We start from the raw sequence: 23,297 nt of genomic DNA on the forward strand, positions 1-23,297 counted from the left end.
GAGCTGAGGGGAGACCTTCTGATCTCTGAACTGCCTGAAAGGAGCTTGGAGCCAGGGGGGTCGGGCTCTGCTCCCCAGGAACAAGCGCCAGGAGCAGAGGAAACGGCCTCAAGTTGCGCCAGGGGAGGCTGAGGTTGGATGTGGGAACAATTTCTTCCCCGAAGGGCTGTGGGGCATTGAACAGGCTGCCCAGGGCAGTGCTGGAGTCACCATCCCTGGAGATGTAGACGTGGTGCTTAGGAACATGGCTTACTGGTGGACTTGACAGTGCTAGGTTAATGTTGGGTTGATGATCTTAAAGCTCTTTTCCAAACTATTCTATTATTCTATTCTATGTGTGGTCAAAATACAATGCAACAGGTCTGACAAGTGTCAACACCACAGAGCCATTTTCAGGTACACCTGAAATGCAAATGTTGCATTCCTGGGCAAGCCATGAATCGCCTTGCTCAGTTGTGACCTACCAGGTCTGCGATGTTACCATTTGTACTCTGCCCCACTGACAGCCGTGGACAGGCCTCCCACGCAGCGCCGCACCGAGCGGCACCATGAGGAGGTGCTGCAGTGGGTACGTCCATGAGCTGTCCCTGTGCTGGGACAAAGAGCCACCACAGAAATGAACTGCACCGCTATGTAAGCGTTCTCCTCAGTCACGTCCCCAGCACACCGTGGGCGCTCTGAAAACAAGGGTCTGCAGACATATTGTAACAAGAGACAAGCACCTCATGGGGGGGCAAGACGACTGCAGGATAACGCTACTTCTGGTACAAAGGAGGGGGAAGCTTCTTGGTAAAGCCTTGTCCCACGTTTTATGTTTTCTACCTAAACACCTACTTCCTTTTAAATTACTTCCCTGTCGGATGCCAAGGATGCACTCTGTGATGGGGTCTCTAGCTTTGGCAAGACACACCAGGCACTTGGTTCCCCGCAAACACACCACTAGTCGCATTCGCTCGTGCTTGGACCAGGCGCTTCCTCTAGCCTTACAAAGGCAGCACTAGGGCCCTCGTTCCTTTCCTGCCCCAAACCCAAAGGCAGCCTTTGGCAGAAACATGCTATCGCGTGCACACACAGACAAAACCTACGCAAGGTCATACAGTCTATTCACATCATCCCACTGAATTCCATGAAATTATTCACCCCGTCCTTGCTTGACTGCAAACTGAAGAACTGGCCTAAAGCCCACAGTAAACACAGGGAAAGTGGGGCAGATAAACCTTAATTTGTACGTATCACGTCGTAGGATGCACACACCTAAGGAGACTTCCGGAGAAGCAGAGTTTGCTGTATACATTGAAAGCGCATGAGGAAGAAGGGCTGTTCCAGGTTCGACCTCGGCAACATGAACACGTGCGGGATGGGACCCCGGCCCTGCTGCCGCCGCTCGCCTCCCGCCACCGCAGCAGCTGCCCGGACTGCCAGCCAGGCCTGACGGGCCCCGCACTGCGGCCCTGCACAAAAGGACATTGATTCCTCAGCAGGCGCCTGCGCAGCAGCGGCAGTGACAGCCCCGGGGGGCAGAGGGGACAGCACGGAACGCCACCCCTCAGACTGCTACTGAATCAAACCCAAACGCAGCACGACTCCTGCTGGAGGAACTACAGGAGCTGTACAGCAAGGCGTGTTGTGGCTTAGCCTGAGCACAGATCTGGCCCATTTAGACCCAATTATGGAAACTGTTTTCCAAATAAATGCACATGACAGCAGCCTTGGTCAAACGGGGAGGGGAGGAGCCCTCCTCCCTCCTTCCCACCTCAGCTTTAGCAGGTTTAGTGCCATTTAGAAAGGGAAAAAGCACAAAGAAACAGCTTTCTCCAGCTGCAAGGAGCCTGGCTGGCAGGCAGCAGCTGTTGTGTCTGCGGTGCGCGGCAGAGCCCTGAGGAACCGCGAGACGTTCCGAACAGCTCCTGGCAGTGGCTGAGGATGGAGAGGAGCTGGCACACGGGACCGGAGGACACAGAGTACTGTCCAACACACACCACTATGCTCAAATACTTAAAGTTTACACTCTCAGCTAGAGAGTGACACCTTTCCTTCAGGCCAGAGAGAACACTGAGCCAATCCCTGGGTGTTGTTTAGGCAGCAGTACACAGCTTAGTCCACAACTGGCAAAAACTTACAGGCAGCCTTAAAGTGCAGCTGTCCCGCAGCGCCCTGACATTTCTGGAGACTCTCACTTCACCTTTTGGTGACAGTCTGAGCACGTGGTTATACACTTCTTTAACTTATGTTCAGATGAGAAACACAGTATCTTCCAGGGAACTTTTCCTCACCTCTCCTTACTCCACGGTCTCCAGGCCTGTCACTCCACCTGCCCGTCCCCGGAGCACTCACCCACCTCCTCCCAACCCTCTTCTTGCCACTGAGTGCTGCCTCACAGCAAGAGAACCATAAGCGGCCTCTTAAATGTAGATTTCAGTGTCAAAACAATGACTAAAGACTTCTCTTGTTCTCAGCCCAGGAAATACATCACCACACTGGCAAACAAGTGCAGATCCTGCATAAAAGCACTAATTACACATGAGAAGACCAAAACATGCAGAGAAGCCACCCTACTCGGATCAAGCTCACGCGCCAAAGGCCAAGTTCCCCAGGCTGCAGCGCAGCACAAGGCGAGCGGGGACAGGGGGGGACAGGCAGCCCCGCGGGCGCAGCCCGTGCTCGGGCTCCGCTGCTCACCCGCGCCGAGCGCTGGAACCGGAGCACAGCCGCTCGGCCGCGAGCGCGCGCACTGCAGCGCGGCAGCTGGGCCACAGGTGCCAGAGCACAGAGGGGCACACGGGCAAAGCTGCAGAAGACAGTTCACTGCTGCTGTCTCAATTCGTCCAGCTTTTCACTGTGCATCCAAGCTGAAGCTATTTAAGCGAAAGCTGTACAGTTACAGGCCTGGGGATGGGGTGTTCTAGGAAGATCTCTAGTGTAAATCATGATGCTGCTGCCCCATATGCTAGCTCAGTGATGTTTCCACAGCTAGCTACTTTGGTGCAGAAAATGATTTCTAACAAAGCAGTGAGGCATCTGCATTGTTCTGTCACTACAAAAATCCACGTCGAATTTAACCAAACAGGAAAGAGGGACACAGGAACATTTCTAATTCAAGCCCATTCACCTATTATTACTATGGAACTTTAGACTCAAACTGTTCTTCCTCATGAAGCTACTACCTAGATACGAGCTTGCCAAAAGTCTTCTGAATCCTGTTAATAGTAGGTCAGAATTATGTGTGGCATAATGAATATATTTATCTACCTTTATACACAATAGGTGGAAACAAATACCACCTAAATGTTACTGAACAAAGCCACCAGCACGCACAGAGCCGGCTGCGCAGCTAGAAACCCCGGCCCCGCTGCGCAGCTTCCTTCTGCTTAACTCAGAACTACCAGCTCAAAATGAAAGGGCACTCCAGGGAAAAAACATGCAGGGTATCTTAAATTCTTTCTGTGAAAGAGTCAAAAGTCAGGTTTCACACCAGAAGATCAATGTGCTGCAACAGCAAAACTCTAAGTTGCTTTGCAGAGGAACTCTCCCTTCCAAAAAAAAGAAGGCAGCATTGATGAAAGCAGCTCCTTTCTCAGGACCAGCATCGTGCAAAAAGACCAGACCGGCAGCTCCAGGAGCACAGGACAGCTTAAGGGAGCCAGAAAACGAACAGCCAGAACTTTGTTCTTACACAGCCCATCAGGGGACCCAAGACCAGCTCAGGACAGAAACTGCAACAGAGCGAAGAGAGAATGGGGCAGCGGTGGCTGCTCAGCGCCGTCAGCGGGAGAACCCGCGCTGTGCTCCGAGGGCCCGGCACACACCAGCGCAGCCCCCGGAACCCGCGCTGTGCTCCGAGGGCCCGGCACACACCAGCGCAGCCCCCGGAACCCGCGCTGTGCTCCGAGGGCCCGGCACACACCAGCGCAGCCCCCGGAACCCGCGCTGTGCTCCAAGGCCCCGGCACACACCAGCGCAGCCCCCGGAACCCGCGCTGTGCTCCAAGGCCCCGGCACACACCAGCGCAGCCCTCAGAACGCACCGGAACCGCCCGCTGGCTGCTCAAAGCTTCAGCCCCAAGCGCAGTATTTACTGTCAGCTCATGAGAGGCTCTCACGTTTTGGTTTGGTATTCAGTTAGTTCTTTATGCAAAGATCAATATCTGTTTGAGCACACCCACATACAAAAAGTACATGCTTTCCTTGAATTTTCTACCAAAAAACCCACACCAAACATGGAGAGACAGTAGTCTTATGTATCTGCTGTCAGAGACCAAAGTTAAACATCTCCCATTGTGGCAGGAGCTGAATAGATACCTCCCTTGCAATTAGTTTCCTCAATCGTAAAGGTTGATGACGAGACTGCAGGGCAGCAGCAGCAGTGGGGATCAGGCCCCTCGAGCACTCGCGCAGCAGCAGCCTCCAAACCTCCAATTCACGGGAGACGTGAAGGGCCTCTGACCCCCCGCATCTGCTGCAGCTCCCTGCCGCAGGGCCACAACGCCCGCAGCTCCCTGCCGCAGCCCCCACAACGCCCGCAGCTCCCTGCCGCAGCCCCCACAACGCCCGCAGCCCCCACAACGCCCGCAGCTCCCTGCCGCAGCGCCACAATGCCCGCAGCTCCCTGCCGCAGGGCCACAACGCCCGCAGCTCCCTGCCGCAGCGCCCACAACGCCCGCAGCTCCCTGCCGCAGCCCCCACAACGCCCGCAGCTCCCTGCCGCAGCCCCCACAACGCCCGCAGCTCCCTGCCGCAGCCCCCACAACGCCCGCAGCCCCCACAACGCCCGCAGCTCCCTGCCGCAGCGCCCACAACGCCCGCAGCCCCCACAACGCCCGCAGCTCCCTGCCGCAGCGCCACAACGCCCGCAGCTCCCTGCCGCAGCGCCACAACGCCCGCAGCTCCCTGCCGCAGCGCCACAACGCCCGCAGCTCCCTGCCGCAGCGCCACAACGCCCGCAGCTCCCTGCCGCAGTGCCACAACGCCCGCAGCTCCCTGCCGCAGCGCCCACAACGCCGGCCTTCCCGCCACCACAGAGGCGCCGCACTAACGCCACCTGGCACCGTCGGGCCACTCTTTGACTAATCATTTAGTCAAAGCTTGGAGTCCTGCCCCTGGCAAGGCTCTAGGACATTCATTTCAGTGTCAGCCCTGTCAGGAACCAATGATTCTACCTCCACAAGGAAATCTTGCATGCTAGGCACCAGAAAACAGTTTAATTCTTATTCCAGCAAGCATAATATATGGACATCATAAAGTGAGAGTGTCTACTAAGCCTTTTAGAAATAGCAAACATCTAACAGGTAGCTTCACACACTTTCTCCCCACTGTACTTCCTCTTCCAACTCTACCTACAATCCAATTTAGCTGAAGTTAAACACTGCCTCATTTAGAAATTCAGTTCTGCAACAGCATTTGTTTTCTCCCTTCACAAAGTGTTTACTATAGAGAAAAACCCAAACCAAGCAGAAGCTCTATTAGAGGGGTGCTGCGTGGAACACCCTGAGGGAGAACACACAGCTGTCGGAGGAAACGACACGGGGAGTGAAATCAATTAGGAAGACATTCCCACACTTGGAAACACGACCAGATGCTTCTCAAACAGCAACTAACCGCTGTGCCCGACTCTGCCAGCTTGCCACAAAGGCTGCAGAGGGTCTAGAGCTGACTGAAAATAGCATTTGCGGATTGAAAATACTACTGACTTCTGTCGTATCACTTCTTAGCACCTGGTGCTTTACTTGGATAATGTCAGACACCAAACATTGAAAAATAATCACAGGAAGCATCCATGTGAAGAACACTCTCTAAAAACAGTTCACCTTTTGATGAACATGGGGTTTGTCACCTCATCTCCCATCTATGTCACCCCTGTTCCCAGGAACTAACTGCTGAAGTGCCATGGTGCATGGATGAATTCCAGACAGAACCCAGCTCTTATTTCTATCCATCAAAAACTGTCAGATTTGAGACACTTGGCTGAAGTATGTAGGAGCTACTACATAGTAACACACAGGCATCTGAGAACTGCCCTGCAACCCAGAGCCTTCCTGAAAGCCTTTCTCCTTTTCCCACTATGAAAGGATGCTCTTTTAGTAAAGCCTATTCCACTCTATTCCCTCCTTTTCAGGGCTGGGCTGCAAAGAGCAATATAATATCTAGTGCTGAATCATCCCGCTCAGTACGAGGGAAAGTAGTAGTTTGTGGTTAAACATCTAAAAAAAAAAAAAAAAAGTAAATTGGGTTTCCTGGCCCCAAAAGAAATAGCTGACTTCTTTGGGTGCGTCAGCCCGTAAATTTCTCTCTTCATTAAGACAGGTACTACATAGAGCTGGCCCCAGCACACACTGCACCCATATTGGATATACCTGGCCTGGCAGTTCCTTCATCTTGTCATGAATCCACAACTCATTTTACTCTTCTTTAAGCTATAAACGTCCTGTTCAGATTTCTCCCCAGGCAGCCAATCCATGGAGCGCAGCAGAGAAACGCAGCAGAGCCTGCCCAAGTTCCAGCCGCTGGGACTGGTACCGTCTGTCTCGGCTGCTCCAGCGGTGGCCGCACACGCCTCCCTGGCTCTGCGCGCACCAGGCAGGGGGAAACGAGCCCAGCAGGGATGGCAGAGGAGGCTGACGCACCTGATGGACACAGCGCACCCCCGGGATCCCCGCGGGACCCGATGGGGCTGTACGACATCACTGCACTCAGCGCTGCAGCAACAGCTGAAACGCAGCTAAGCCTCTCTGCTTCAGAGACCGGCTACTCTTTGGAACCAATTACACAACGCTTGCAAGTAAACCAACTGAAGGTGGCTCACTAGCTCCCTCAGAAGACTTTTCTGCAGACGTCTACTGCTTTCCAGTATTATTATGAGCTATAGCACCAGTTCCATTCATCAGAGGTAAGGATAGAATAGCTCCTAACACATTCTCGGAGATAAAAAAATGCAGTAGTTTTGAAAAAAAGGTATTATTTCTTACTATGCTGAATTCTCATCAAGTCACTACATACACTGCCACTTTATCTTTGAAGTCCTTTAGAAATTGTTTGCTGTTGCCTTAAAAGAATCACAACAGCTGTACCAACTTTAGATCTTCTGCAGCAACATCACTTACCTGATCAAAGAGTTGTTTCCCTGTCGTGTTGGGCTGGATGGCAAACTCCAGCTCAGCATCCATGGTGGTAACACGCACGCTGATCTGGAAGACACAAAATGCATCGTTACAGCACACGCTCCGAACAACACTACACAACAACGAAACCAACACCTGCCTGCAGGCGGGACCAGCGCCCGAGCGCCAGGAGCGCCGCTGCCAGCGCCCTGCTCCTAGCTCCCTGCAGAATTTAACTTTCCTGTTTCGCAGTGTAAGGGTTTCCTCTCTTCCCATTAATATTCCCATGTATATGCTGACACATGGGAGCCATTTACAGGTGAGGAGGTTCAATTTCCAAACCTTGGCATACACAACCAGACACCCAACACTTCCATCTGAAGGACGAACGTCAAGAAAGTCCCTGGAAACATTAACAGCTCAGCCTGTTACAGAGGACTAGTCAATACTAACAATACTGTTCCCATCTCCATGGGTATCTGGAGAAATTAGAAGGCACAATCCCTGATATGCTCTGAGGGCTGTAGGTATGAAGCAGACAGGACACACGGGGGATCTCGTGATAAGGCAAAGAGGACACGTGCTGAACTAACAGGCGCATCACTACGTGCAGACACTGCACCAGGATCTACAGAGTCGCCTGCTGCTTTCCAGTTCTTTCAGGGAGGTGAAAGATCTCTAAACACCGCAGGAACAGTTTGGGTGTAATTTAACATTGCAGTCAAAATTTCATGACAATATTAGTCTTAGATGTAAGTAGTAAGATCATGAATGGCCGTCCAGAAGAAACATTATCTGATGCGCTCTGTCTGGGCAGGAAAGCCTCAGCATCACATTTCCACGTGGGAAATGAAGTGGCAAGGGACTGCGGCAAGGGACTTGGCAGCTCCACCCCACAGAGGCAGGGACGCGTCGGCACATCTTCCACCCCTAGTTCTCATAAAACAAGTTAAAACGGCAGAGGCATTTCAAATAAAAAACTAGTGTAACACAGTCAGTTCCATTCACAACTCCCGCCTGCTACTGGAAAACACTGTGCAGATTCTCAGGGGTGGACTGGAATCCTCCTGCCTGAACGCAGATGCCTTAACTTTTGACAGGCAAAGCAAGGCCTGCAAGTACACCAAGCTGTCTGAAAATTCATTTCTATTTGCATATCAATTGAAAAAGGTAAAGATATTTCACAATTTATGAACACAAGCTGCAGATATTTTAGATCAAAACGTTTTAACGCTTTTCCATCAAAGCAAATGTGCAAAATTCAAGTTGTACAGACAAGATATTCACAATGCACAAACACCAGCATACAGGCTTTGCATTCACCGTTCTCTTTCTTGCCAGCAGCCATTTACCCCACCTCAAAACCCCCAGTTTATTTGCCTTTCGGTGCAATCGGTGCTCGCAGCACCCCAGCAGCCTCGGGGAGGCGCGGGCTGCGGGCAGAGCGCTCAGGACCACAGCTCGGCTGGGACGAGCCGCGGGCAGAGCGCTCAGGACCACAGCTCGGCTGGGACGAGCCGCGGGCAGAGCGCTCAGGACCACAGCTCGGCTGGGACGAGCCGCGGGCAGAGCGCTCAGGACCACAGCTCGGCTGGGACGAGCGCCAGCCGCACCACCCGAGAGCACGGAAAGCCCCAGCGAGCAGAGGAACACCCAGCGCACCACCCAGCACCGGTGCGACCACAGCCCATCCCCATCCCTGTATCTCCCCCACGTACAGGGACAGACTGCACACCTCGTTTACTCAGCAAGCGGCAGCAGCGCTACAAACAGGCTCTTTCCATAAGCACGAACCGTTCTGCTGGTTAAATCTAAGTCAAGTGCCAAAAGAGATCACTTCAGTCAAATCCATTTTGAAGTTTCCCAAAAAGCGTACTGGAGCCTCGGCACACCTGGTTCATGCTTGACACCCTCTCAGGATGAACCTAAAGCTTTTCTTCATTTAAGTTTAGCTAAGAAGTACATTCTGTAAGAAGTTAAAATGCGGGCTTAGCACAGCACAACTGAAGTCATGAAGAGTCACAGTTCTAATTGTAGAACGGCTAAGGAATAACACACATTATTAGAGAAAAAATACAAACAAGCAGGCCAGGTACAAGTTGGTTTTGAAACCCTCTTGAACCCTCTGACACAATTAAGTCAAACTGAGGAAGAACCATCCCATAGAAGTAGTAAGGAAACAGCAAACCACCTGAATTCATAAGCAATTGCGTTTTGTTTAAAATTAGCAGTTTTCAATAGCATGCAGGTGCCTTAAGTTCTCTTGCTACACCTTCCCAAAATTATTGTCCTGAGTTCCCAGGTGCTGACATTTGGCTAATTTCACAGTGCTTTGGTGAAACAGGAATGTCACGTGCTAGAAGGGCTGAACGTTCCCCAGCAGCTTTGCTGCTGACACGGGACGGCAGTCTGTCCTACCAGAGCCTGGCTGGTGAGCCCGACTTACCCAGCGACACCTGCCAGGGAGAGCCAGGGTCCGAAAGCCCTGTGCAGGTACAGAGGGGTTATGGTAAATGAGCCATTCAGCAACAGGTTCTTTTTGTTTGTTTGTTTTAAAGTCTTTTCCATTCACATAAAACACTAATATACCAGGTACAATGAAAGAAAGCAAGCCTTTTTGCTCCACTGTTTATGGATAAAACACAATAGCTACTCTGATATCATCTGCATAGGTGATTGAACACTGAAGAATCTGAGCACAGAGGAAGCACCAGAAAACAGAACTGAAACATCTGCAGCAGCTCTTTGTAACCTGTGCCCCAACAGCTTTTGAGCTACCCAGAGCAAATCAGACCTCAAAAATTAAAATAAGGCTGTTTCAGTAAGTATCTGCATCATTCATGCAGAATACTTATTTGTAAGACTCACACTTTTGTTAGCACAGTAAAATAAGGTCCGGAAGCAGCAAAATTCTTTCACTGTCACTCACTTAAATGCATTTAAGCTATGTGACCAGCTACCATCCTTTGCCCAGCACATCCAATACAGAGACACGTTCTTCCCCAGCAGAAGCCTCCTGAGCTCAAGATGAACAGCACCCTGAGCTTTACAAGCAGAGTCTCGAACATGGCCTTGCAGCTCTGGCAGACGCTGCTTCAGAAACCTGCGAGCTGAGCCCCACAGGACAGCGGTTCTGCTGCAGCAGCCGCAGCCCGGGCCGCGTCCCCCCCGCGCTCGGCGCGTCCCGCGCTCCTGCTGCTCGTGGCGCCGCATGGGGCTGGGGGAGCACGTCCCAGGCTCTGCCGGGACACTCTAAACGCTGGGCTTACAGTCATTTCATACTTGGCCGAGAAGTTAGTTTGCTGTAAAACTGAGCTTTGTTAAGCTTCACTGGTGTGGAAACAACATACAAAGACTTTTTTTCCCATATGCTACCAAGCCAGGGTTTTTCTTGAGCCAGTTGCTGTGAACTGGAAACACAAGTGCGGTTTCTGCAGCCCCAGGCGGTGGGAGGGCTGCTCTGCAGCCCGGCACGAGGCGCGAGGCCTGACTGAGGGTTTTGTTTGAGGAATCTGTGTACTGGAACAGAAACACAAATCGGTTCTCCTAGCACGTCAAAAGGCATGTCTAGCCTGACTCTCCTCTGCTTTACTTTGCCCCATCCCTTGAGAATTACCCCACCAAAGCACTTCTAAACCATTTATCTATGTTTATTCTAAGAAAAGCCTCAAGATTCACCAGCATTAATCCTTCATACTTTGTATGTGTACACCCTCTGATGAGGTTTTCCTAGGTCTGAGGGCTGGCATAGCCGTTGGCATGCTCACCATTTGCAAACGGAATGTAATGCTCCTCAATAGGAAAACCAACTTGGACTGCTGAGCACACCCAGTCCGGCTCCGTCAGTGCAGGCAGGCGAGGCGCTGACACGCGGAGCAGCGAACAGCGAGAAACACGCTGCTCAGCGTCACCGACCACAAGGTCCGCAGCGGCAGCGCTTGTTCCCAAGCACACTCCACCCCCTTTCCAAAATTGATTGTTAGTAAACTTTTGTCTTCAGCGGTCTCCACTCAGGAGGTGTCTTCAGAGGATTTACTGGATTTCATCATCAGATTTACAAAAAATTACTATCCTAAGGCAGTAATTGATACTCAAATTCTATTTAAAAAAACTAAATGAATTTTTTATCATAACATTTACAATGCACTCACTGCTGCATCCAAGCATCTGCAACCCTCTAAATCCTGGTTAGATCTTAAACTAGGAGAAGTTTTACCCTAGTAGGTGGCCTCTAAACAGCCTTTGTCTTTCCATCATCACTTAATACAATATTTTGCACACAAACAGCGAGCAACTTTGTACAAACAGCCCCCAGAGGAAGCTGTCTTGCACAAGAAAGCTCAGGTATCCCATTTCAACAAGCAAATTTACATCCACAAAGCTAAAAAATACTCAGTTAAAAGAAAAAAACAACAACAAACATTTAACTGATTCATTTCATAACAGCTACAGGAAAGAAGTTGCTAGAAACCAGCAACTCTTCCTCTTCTCTGTTTGCGGAATTACCATTGTTCTACCAGCCCAAGCACAGCTAAAGATTGTTACCAGCAGAGCGTGCCAGAGCTTCCTGCTGCCAAGGACGGTGTCTGCAGAGGGCGAGACCTCCTGCACCCGCGGACCCTCCCGCACGGACGGACAGACCCTCCCGCGCCCCCGGACAGACAGACCCTCCCGCGCCCCCGGACAGACAGACCCTCCCGCGCCCCCGGACAGACAGACCCTCCCGCGCCCCCGGACAGACAGACCCTCCCGCACCCCCGGACAGACAGACCCTCCCGTATGGACAGACAGACCCTCCCGCGCCCCCGGACAGACAGACCCTCCCGTATGGACAGACAGACCCTCCCGTATGGACAGACAGACCCTCCCGTATGGACAGACAGACCCTCCCGCACGGAGCACACGCCGCTCCAGCCCCCAGCAGCCACAGCAAAGAAAGCTCCTTTTGATCGCGAAAGCCTGCGGGAGCTCCGGGACAGCAGCGCCGTCCTCCCGCGGGGTTTGGCGCGCTCAGGAGACAGGCGCAGCACACAGTGCTGTCGGCACCTCTCTGCAACATCTTTTCAGAAATTTTAACATTGCCCATACCCCTTCAAGTCTCACTTTCTGCCCCACTGAGACTCCTGATAAGTTTTACTAGTGGCAAGGAGTATCAGTTATCTTCCAGGTCTCTGAATAACCTGCTATGACCACTTCCCAAGATGAAAATGAGTAGCTATGTACGGCAGGGCAAACAGGAAAGACTGATACGGTCACACTGAGTAACGGATGTGTAACTTGTACTAATGCCTCAGCACAATGAGCAGCACAAGAGGTAGAACAGACAATTCTGTTTGTCTGAATTTGAGACAGGAACAGAGCACTAGGAAACTCATGTCACAATAACGGGTACAGTCAGCACAACAGAGTATCAACCTCTACAAAACCCTGACCCTGAGCTAAAGCTTCTTTCCTCCCCGGACATCCTGAAGGCGGGGAAGCTGTTAGACCCTGCAAGCTTCAGATACTCACACTTCCCAGCTTCAAGCCATCAAGTGGACTATTTCTGGAGAAAATAGCATAGTGAAAAGTCATGCTTTATTGCTCACTTGGCACGGCCCCGGCAGAGCGCACCAGGTGACCCCCACCGCCCCAGCCATACTCACCGACATCGGCTCCTTCCCCAGCACCAGCACCAGCACCCTGCCCAAACAGCCCCGGCTCCTCCGTGTCAGCGTGAGGCTGCAATCTGTCATGTGAAAACGCTTGCAATTGCTAAAGGGATTAGACTGAATTAAACCAAGCCCCCTTCCAGCAGTCTTAAAGGGCCTTTTCATAGCCCTAAGCCTGTCGGTGGGGGAACAGCAGCCGCACACCCCGGGCTCTGGCCGCACCGCAGCCCAGAGCCCCAGCCCTCTCCTGCTCATCCATCGCATCTCACTGGGGACACAGCAGGGCCAGTGAGACCAAGGAAGGCGCCTTGTTCCACCCCGCTGTGACAATTCGAATAAAGCCACCATAATGCAGTGGCACAGGAAGCTTGCCCACCTCTGATGCGCTTGGTACCCATGAGCCAGAAGAACGACTTATGTGCTATAGGGTACATGTTATAACATCACCCTTCCAGTCACTGTTTGTGTCTTGGCTTTCTTTCGGTATCTGGCTCCAGTCTGTAGCAGGAACTCTCCGCTCACAGAACCCCAGCGACTGGTGCAGGGCCTGAAGACAAAGAGCTGGTGCTACAGAAAACAGAGCTTCTTTGCACACACATCTTTTGGCCATCTTAGACTAGGACTAAAAATGGACACAAGCAAGGACCGTTATCTGAAACACTTTTACCAGATATATAAGATACCCCCATGATTGTCGTAAGAAGGAAAAAAAGGCACTTTCCCCACCCATCTCCTGTTCTCTTCACACATTTGACCGCGCAGCATCTAAGCCCATTTTGCAGAAGTAGTTGTCAGTTATTTGGTTGGGGCTATTTTTAATGTCATTTCCTACAGAGCCAGACAGACATGGAGTTGACTGTACCCTTCAGCACCACACTCGTTATAAACACAGAGCGGGTGAAGACCGTTGGGATGCGTTAAGATGTAATACAGGACAGACAGCTATAGATTGTGGATCAAATTTCTGAAGGTACCACGATGCCCAAGGACCTTGCAGCTTACTGCTTTCCATATGCATTGTTACCTTATGCACCCAAGGCCCATTTAAAACTAGTTCAATATTCCAAGCTTCAGGCTACTTTACATTAACAAGACACACGTGGCTGTCATTAAAGCACAGAAAACACCAACCCAGACCCGGCAAGAAACTACAGGTTTGCTTGAAGCTTACAGTAAAATTTCATCCACTGCTATGCCTGATTTCACATCCACTGAGGGAAATTTCTGTTTGTACCTATAATAAAACTAAATTAAAGGCCATCTGCAGAGGGAGGACAGGCTTCTGTGAGCAAGCAGTGACAAAAGGAACAAGGGACTGGACAACTCCAGTCTCAATGGATGGGTTCAATTACGGTGAGTTCAGCTTGGCACAGACATCAGGAACCGTAGTCTGGAAGATGCACTTATTAGCTTCAGTAACAAGTATTTTTTCTGGCCTCTTCTCTCACCCCTACCGGCACAGCCCTTGCAGAAGGACGGAGCAGATCATACAAACAGTGCGCTCTGAAACACACCTCACTGGGCTCTAGACCCAAAACACGAGGAACTAGCAGCATCCTCCAGATTCCACTGGAAAATACATAGTGCTGCTGATCTAGAGATCACAAGTGTGATCAGAGTCCTCAAGGAGAGTCCACAACCACTGGATTTCTGTGCAGAGCCCTGTAACCACACATGCAATATACTGTTCTGCCCCGAGTACACAACGTGTATTAATAAGCCCACAAAACAAACACACACACACCCCAAACCACACCAAAACACCTTCCTTTGTTTAAAAACAAGTGGCAGCTTGGCTGTGCAGCACCCATCCATAAAACCTCATGCTCAGGTCAGCATTTGAACTGAAAATGATAAAAGAGCAAATCACTTGAATTGCAGCACGATTATCATATACAGGCTATGAAAAGGCTCTTTAAGATAGGATAAGTTGAAAAAAAGCACAAAGGGCTTCAAAACATGTTGATTCTGTGTCCGCTCCAACAGCACTTGCTGTACAAGTTCTCTGGCAGGGTTTATGGTGGGCGCTGTGTCCAGCGCTTCCAAGAGCCCATCCTTACCCTTGGCAACGGTAAGGAAGAGATTGACTGAGGCAGCTCTAAACACTGCCACAAAGTATAAAGCTAAAGCAGTCAGTTTCAAAAAGGAAACCAAGTGATTTGTCCCAATATAAACCCTGTCACACTGTAGTGTCAGAGCCCCAAATGGGTATTTGTTTGGCTGTTAACACAATAAAGTATTTTGAGATTAATTTGAACTGCTCATCTCCCAGTGATAAGGAAAACAAAACTCTTCCATACAGTCGGTGGTAAACAGGAATGTTGCCACGGGGAAGAAAAAAGAAGCAAATCCGCTTCCTTGAAGACACTCGCTGCCGTTGAGGAGCTGCTGAGAGCAACAGCAGAACACTGCTGCTTTTCCGGTTCTCAGGAGCGAGTGTGAGAAGCCACAAGCGGCTCCGTGTTGAAACGCCCTGCGGCTGATGAACACCCGGCACTCAGCGCAGAGCAGCCCCTGGAGCCTCGGGGACCTCCCTGCAGGACGTGTCCAGCAGCCCAGACTTCAGCCGCTCACACCCAGTCAGGGAGTCTGTGTCCTCAGGTCAACTAGTGCTTCTTTTTTCCCCTCAAGTGGTGGAGAATCAGATTTATTACCCCAAGGACAATCTCTGAAAAATTAGGTGTCCTTCAAACCACATCCATGGAGCTCAGAAGTCAGCTTCTAAAAGCCTGTTCATTATGCAAAGGGGCTGACGTTCGTAGCTGCCTTATTTTAGAGCCCTTCACTCGCCCACCGCGCCCCACTCCCAGTTCTCCCACAGTCGATGTTTCGGTGTGCAGAGCTGTCACCGCAACCGGCACCCCCGGTGCCGCAGGACGCAGAGCCGGCGCGCCAGCGCTGCTTCACGGGGCGCGGAACGCGGCATGTTAGAACTCTGGAGGCATCATTTACACAACTTAATTAGTGATCTGATTTGGGCAGGCAGCTCTTTCAGGAATAAAAGTTCTACTTCATAAGAAGATTACTACAAAGTTACTCATTCAAAACCATTTTTCAAAAAGACAGGGAATTCCCCTACCCTCTGTGCAGCATGGGTTCTGAAGCCATTAGTGACACGTTTCCAAGTTACAGCTACTTGAATACAACTCCTTCCTTCTCAAAACCACGGCTGCCGGCAGCGCGGCCCCGTCCGGGGCAAACCACGTTCAGACTGACAAGAGGAGTTCGGGATGAAAGTACTCAGCCATGGGCGGATCCTCACATTTACACTCAAGTCCAGATACTTTTAGGCTACTTATTACACAACTTATACACACCCTTGTGCAATGGATCAATTTCTCTATTTTTGCCATTTCCTTTCTCATAAATAGATTCCTCACGCTCCTCCCTTTGCTTTCCCGCAGCTGTTCCAAGCCATTAACATTGCCATTTGCTATTTCTTTAGAGCTAGTTTGAATAGGCCCTTAGAATAACTATTTTTGTACCTGCTGTTTGAGGTACTTCAAGAGAACATCCTTTACTAGTCAAAACCCAGCAGATTAAAAAATCACGGGGAAAACCCTGACCCCTTTTCCACAACATCTGGATCAGCAGGCAAAACTCAAAGCAAAATCCAGCCATATGCAGTTGCCATCGTTCAGCTTCTACACTCCAGGTAGCTTTGGGGTTTGTTTTGAGGTTGTTTTAGTTTGTAAACACTCATTTGTTTTGGCCCTGTTAGAAGGCACTATTCTTTGGAGAAATAGAATGTGCCTTAATATTCCGGCGTCTGCAGGCTAACAGTGGGGTTGGCAGTTGCACGCAGGCCACCAGCAGGGCGGTGTTCCACGCCAGCGGTGACACAGGCGATGCTCCTGGCAGCTGCTGCGTGTCCCCTCAGCAATCCTATTCACAGGTTAAATGTGCACTTGGTGATCCCCCTCAACTCATGCACCACACACCAGTGTCATACTCCTGGCTGCTCCTGCAGCAACTGAGCCAAACCAGCTCCAACATCCCCCCCACCAGTGGAAGTATTTCAGATTTTCAGAGAAGATTCTTACAGGGAACCCTCTCCCCCACCCCTGAACTTGTCTCAGTCTAGTTCTTCCCTCTCAAGCTTTATTCCAAAGGCGGAGGATCTCCCTGTACTGTTGAACAGCTGTGAAGACCCAGTTCAAGGGGTTAAGCAGACGAGCCTGGTAGCCGAGCTGCATCTCCAGACAGCCAGTGAGCTTTCCAAACCGAGCATCCCGAGCCATCTGCCAACATTACGAGCAGCTATTTTGCTGGAAGAGACTCAAAATAAGATCAAGACAGGATGCTAACAAGACAAGCGTGAGCTGCACAGAGGCACCAGATGTACAGTAAGTACTTGAGGTTCATGAGCTAACAGACCAAATACTCACTCCCTATGTAAAGGTCTCTAAATTCACCTGCAGTTCAGAACTGGCTTAGAGGTAACCTGGAGCCGAGGGCAAATATAAACCACCTGCGCTCAGACGCTCGGCTTATCATTCAAGATCAAGAAGCCAGAAGCGTGCTTGTCCCTTTCACACGCTGCTCTGTTCTTCACCCGTGAGACACCCAGCACTTCAGCTGGTGAGGAGGGACAGCTGAACACAGGGCTGCCCGTCCGGACAGACAGCCCTGAGCCCCCATTGATCGGACAGACAGCCCCGCACCCCCTGTTCGGACAGACAAACAGCCCTGCACCCCCCATCCGGATGGACAGACAGACAGCCCCGCGCTGCCCGGGTGTGGCACTGCGAGCTCTGGGCCAGCTCTGAGCAACGTGAACAACAGCCAGACTTGTAGGAGCTAAAACACAGACCCACTGTGGGACCCAACTGCCCAGACTATGAGCCATCCCTCCAATTTTAACTGCGGGCACAGCCGAGCGTGAGGTAAAGCTGGTTCATCATCCTGTGACTCTCAGTCCTGTCATTTCCAGTGAGCTGAACAAATCCTTCAACTTCCTTTCAGCGCAGGGTCTCATTTAGGCTGGCTGCCTTTTCGTCTCTATTTAGGTCATGGTTCCCTAAAATGCAGGATTTCCCTGAAATGGCTCAGTCCTACACTTCTTTTAAATACTCAGTTTCCCCACCCATATTTGCTTTCCTCACCACCAATCTATTTTAGGTTTTAAATAGCTCTGCTGGGACTGTACGCAGTTTATAAAAGACCAACTTGCAATTGCTGAAGTACCTTTTGTTATTTTAAGCTCCATCTAGTTCAAGCACTTGAGCTTTCCTAATACAGAGGAGAGCAGCTACACGACCAGGACACCCAGGACTCCACCCCAAACGCTCCCGACCGGGGCAGAGGGGTCGGGGAGCCGGGGAGCGGTGCCAGCACCGCAGGGCGATCCCACCATCCCAGACCCTCGGCCTGCCGCTGCCTCCTCGGACCGGGATCCGTGCCCCAGGACTGCACCATAACGGGGAACAAAGAATGAACAAGGCTGAGAATAACTCATCCGTTACTTTTTCCAGCAGAACCTCTTCGTTGGTCCTCTTCCCTGCAGCTACACAGGGGCACTGATACTGGCACAGATTACAGGATGAAGGAAGGGTAAAATGTTTTTTTGGGGTACAACTGGACAAGATGGGCCAAGCTACGGAACAGCTGTTCTTCCCGGCGCGCAGGCACTCCAGCGCTACCCTGCGCAGCAGCTGTGACACGTCACATCGACGCCGCGCACAGCCCGGCACACCAGGCTCTGCGGGGCTGGCTCAACTGGAGCACGATGCCGTTGGATTACGGGGCAGCGCGAGGCAGGAACACACGTCGGGAGCAGAACGGTACAGTGCCTGCAAAGCTCTCAAACATGCAAGCAAGTTAATCTAGATCATTAAAGGTTGCAATTAAATGAACATTCAAGTTCACGCTCATACACCTCTTGAAATACATTGCTTGAAATAGACTTATTTGAAAAAAAATGCCCAATAAACTGCAGTTATCACTTGAAACTTAGATGCATGCAAGACGACATTGCTAAATGCCCAGGAATCTCAGCAGTCAAGTAAGGTCTATTAATGTGTTTCTTTTAAACACAGGTCCATCACATACCACCATTACTATGCACAGAATTAAGGGCAGATGATGGCTGGACATTCTAGAGATCAGTCGGACACCACGAGACTAAGCAGTCAAAAAACAGCCATAGTAGAGGAAAAACTTGAGTAAGGCAAACCCATAGTCCCAAGATACAAAGGTGAGAGTCACGTCACATGCACCCCTCCTCTAAACTGAGGGAAGCAGCTCACTGAGAACCAAGCTATGATGCACTGAATCTTAAATTTTAAGTATCTTACAGGAATTTGAGGGGTTCTATACAAAAAGAAGAGACACCCACCAACCAGCTCCTTTGCTGAACGAATGAGAGCCCCTTTCAGAGCTCGGCCGCAGGAGCAGCCCTGCCCGCCCCCACTCAGCGGCGCCCGGTGCCAGAAGAGCCTTTCCGCAGAGGAGACCTGAGCACACCGCAAGCAACAAAGCCCATGCATTAAATTTGTCAGAGCTGAGGGAGAAGCAGGACAGCCTTTGACAGGTTTCTACTTGGTTATTTACCATTTGTCAAAAGACACACTAAGATAGCATCATATTTCCTGTACGATGCTGAAGCAAACGCTGTTCACATCTCACTTTCAGTTGATTTCCTTGATCTCTTGGCAATTTGGAAGTTACTTAGTCCTTCTATTTGCTTTCTTCTGACAGAGATTCCAGACAGACACTACAAGGATACATTCTTACAGCTGAAGATGCTGACACGTATCCTCATTTGAAAAAGACGTCTACCCTATTCCGTTGCTTGTGCAAAGCGTTATCAATACCAAGCACAATACACTGCACTGCAGCTTGCAGTCAACCTTCACCTCTAGACCTCAGTAATAAACCAGAGAGCAAAACTTTTTTAAAACAACAACACACACAAACCACCAACTTGGGGAGTTTTGAGCTTCAACTCGCTTCTGCACATACAGCGGTCACCACAACACCCTGGGCACACGCTGTGCGCATCCGTGCTAAAGACATCCTGCATTTCACATCGCCCAAAATCCTTGCAGCAGCCAGCCACTGAGAACCAGAAAATTCTGAGTCTTCAGGAACTTACTGCGAGAACTTACTGCTTCCCAGCTTGTCACGGCTGGGTCAGAAGGTGCAGTTTAGTGTTTTAAGACAAAAAAATATTCTGTCAGCAGGCAGTAAACGCTGTAGGAGGCTTTGCACACAAAGCTCCGGTAACAGAGGCTCCCAGCTTGCTTTCTGAAGCAAAGGACCAGCGCTACAGCAGCAAGGAACGCACTCCACCTCAGGATCCCAGGCAGGAGCAAGCGACAGTCCAGCTCCCTGGCAGAGGCAGCGCCAGGGCTGCAGGCCGGAGGACTGAGACACGTTGCTTACTGCAGTATTTTCTTGGTTTAGCGATAAAGCGTTTTACGGTGCTGAGTAACGCTCCCAAAGCCTGCCACCTTCCAACCGCGGCCTTGGAACTTTGGGGACTATCAGCAATAGCAGCCTTTTCTGATCCCGCTCTTCACGGCGCCAGCCACCTTACAGGTTTTGAGCAGGCCTGTGCGACAGCTCATTCACACAGCAGCCCCTGGCTCTCCAGGATACTGCCCAGAACAATCATTTTACGGCTCTCTGCTCCCTGTATTTCACCACTGCAAACAAATTCACGTGTTGAGTGCCTCTTGGTGAAAAATCACAGATACGGGAACAAAAATCAGTTGCTCACACCTCACGTTTTCAGAAACAGAAGGAGGGTTTCTCAGCCTGGGTAAGTGCAGACCCTCCTTTTCACTGGGGATACCTGCAGCCACAGAGCCGAACACAGACAGATGCCAGATTCAATACGGCTCAGCTACAGCTCTTATTATCTACCCAGCAAAACAAATGAAGTGAACCAGTCCACTTTTTCAGAAGTGATTTTAAATGTCCTTAATATATATATTATATATATGTAGGGGCAAATATGTGGATGTTGGCAAAATAGTTATCGATGCTTAAGCTTTTGATCTCATCACAGAGTTATCGTAACATTTGGCGTGTAACATAGATACAAACCGTAAGCTAGAAAAGAAACACCTTCCTCATGGTTGCTGAGCAGCATCTCCATTCATTAACGCTGTCAAGCAAAACTTAGTGGAACATATGAATATAATTAGTAATGCATGAATTTAATTAGTAATATAATCTAGTATAATCCCTAAAGGACAACTTTGGGTTTTTAAAACAAAAAAAAGCCCACACACAACAAAACACACACACCAAACTGTTACGATTCTGCACATGGTTATTGCTCAGGCCAAGAGTATTCTATTGTCTCAGCTGCACTATAAGCTACAATACAAGCAAGTTTCTTTCAACCCATCCAGCTTCCTAGGTAACTTACTTTCTTGACATATAGTTACTAGAAGATCTGTTTTAGTGGTCAGATATTAACTAAATCTAGTAAATAGCTTAACCAAGTAATTGGGCACTACTGTAAGGCATTTAACAGGCAGTGCGATCATCAGGCACAGTCGACACAGGTTCAGAAAGTCGTGACTAACCTGATAACCTTCTACAATAAGGTCACCCCCCTAAGAGACGGAGGGAAGGCGCTGGATGTAGCTTTTCTGGATTCTAGTAAGGATTTGGATACGTCCCTCCCAGCATCCCTGTGGAGCAGCTGCAAGACGAGCGGGTTCAGGTGCGGAACCGGCGGGACAGCAGAGCCCGCGACCGGCACCAGCGCCGGGCGTCACTGCTGGCAGTGACCTGCACGCACAAGGTGAATGCCCCTAATAACATGGCTGCCAGTGAGTTGTCCTATTAATAAAGACTATTTAGGATTGTTTTCTTATGAGAGGATGGACTTGACCACAAGGTATCATGTGGGGTTTGTATCACCATGTTTTTATGGGCAATTTGATATTGTTTGAATTTGTCCCCAGCGAACTCCCTACAGAGTGCCGTCAGAACCCTTTGCTGCCCGTCTGACAGTCCTGGGGACTGTGATCATTTCAGTAGGAATTCAAGTTCTGGATTTTAACACGACCAGAACCCTCTTGTCACCCAGCAGCCAGCCTGAAAGACTGTGCCGTGCGTTGAGGAAACAGAGGTTGACTTTTTTATTCATTATTCCAGAACAGCATATTCAGTGGGTGAAATAAATTACACATTATTCTTAGAGACACAATGAACAAAGTCACACCTCCGGGGGTGGGGACCATTGAGAGCCCCGACACTTCACCCTGATAATTTGTCCGGCAGCTCATTTTTTTTGCACTGTAACCAAGCACAGATTTAATATCAGAGAGTCAGGTTCAGTACAGTTTAAAAACTATGGCAAGGAAAGATTTAGACCAGAATTCCACGCTTTATTAGCCTGTGTTACATAAAACCAGATACATTCATTAAATGTTGTGACTAAGTGATTGATCAGACTGTGATGGCAGATTTTTCCTGTACTTAGTCACTTCCTCACCAGAACTAAGTCTCCCAATCCAGAGAGAAAAAGGGTTGTGAGTCATAAGGGCTTGCTAAGGAGAAGAGGACAAATCGGTGACATACAGATGAACAGCTCATGGCTGCAAGAAGTTTTGCTTTAAACTGCTGCAGCAGATTCACTTTAAAAGAAAATACCTGGAGAACATCAGAAGGCATACAACTGCAGAACAGCAGTTCTCCAATATGCTGCACATGAGATTCTCTGACACCAACTTAACCTCCTCCCTGCCTCTCTCAAAAAACACCGAGGCCTCTTCACAGTATTCCCTCTGCCGTCCAGTGCAGCCTGTTCTCCTAAGTAGCCTTCCTCTACTAAGAACACAAGTTGACCAATAGTGCTAGAAGCTTGCAAGGGCATAGATCAGTCCAGACCATGCATATCATGCCATTTTCACTACTTCGACTATCCTCTTTCTGATCTCTTTCAAGATGTCGTTCTTCTTGACTCAGATCTGCTGCTGGCAAAGAAGAGTCTGTCTCTTCCCGCTGCTGGTCCATCATCCCATTCCTGCCTAAGTGCACGTTTCTCTGCAGAGCGGGTCGGGTTTGGGGCTCTGTCATTCATTCCTCCCGCCCAGGCACCCCTGCCTGGGTCCGAGCCGCCTGTCAGCCAGCAGCGGCCGCTCGGAGAGAAACCCAGCACAGCCGAAAGCTCCTGTTTCTTAGCCTGGGAATGGGATGAGAACAAACATCATTTCTTCATCCAAAGTCTATATTTCTGAAAATAGGTTCCTCAGAACAATTACAGCTTCAGAGATGTCGACGCAACCGGGAAAAAGCATTTCACAGGAGTCGTACCATTAAAAGCCTCTTCAAATAGTGTTTTCTCCCCACTTAATACAAGTGCAACAAGCTGCTGTACAAAGGCAGGAGTTTCTGCCTGCCTGGTACCCACTGGGGATCACACATCCACAGCAGTGACGATGCCGTCCCACAGCCGTGCAGGAGGACGCAGCACCAGCTCTCCGGCCTACAGACCCGGAGCTGCTGCAGCCATAATTGTTTCCTACCAATATAAGGCCTGAAACTCCGCAATCTCAGGCTTTGAGCCTCCAAACCATTGCAGCTGATCC

General features: G+C 50.2%; 1 protein-coding gene across 1 annotated transcript in view; it reads right to left on the bottom strand.

Annotated features, from left to right (window-relative positions):
- The window catches only part of MSN (moesin), a 41,427-nt gene that overhangs the window by 11,200 nt on the left and 6,930 nt on the right, over positions 1-23,297 (bottom strand). The window contains exon 2 of the mRNA XM_082062118.1: positions 7,097-7,180. Coding sequence (XP_081918244.1) covers positions 7,097-7,180 — 84 coding nt within the window. The remainder of the gene's footprint in view (positions 1-7,096; positions 7,181-23,297) is intronic.

The sequence above is a fragment of the Streptopelia decaocto genome, assembly GCF_964273445.1.
Source record: "Streptopelia decaocto genome assembly, chromosome: 10".
Classification (NCBI taxonomy): Eukaryota; Metazoa; Chordata; class Aves; order Columbiformes; family Columbidae; genus Streptopelia; species Streptopelia decaocto.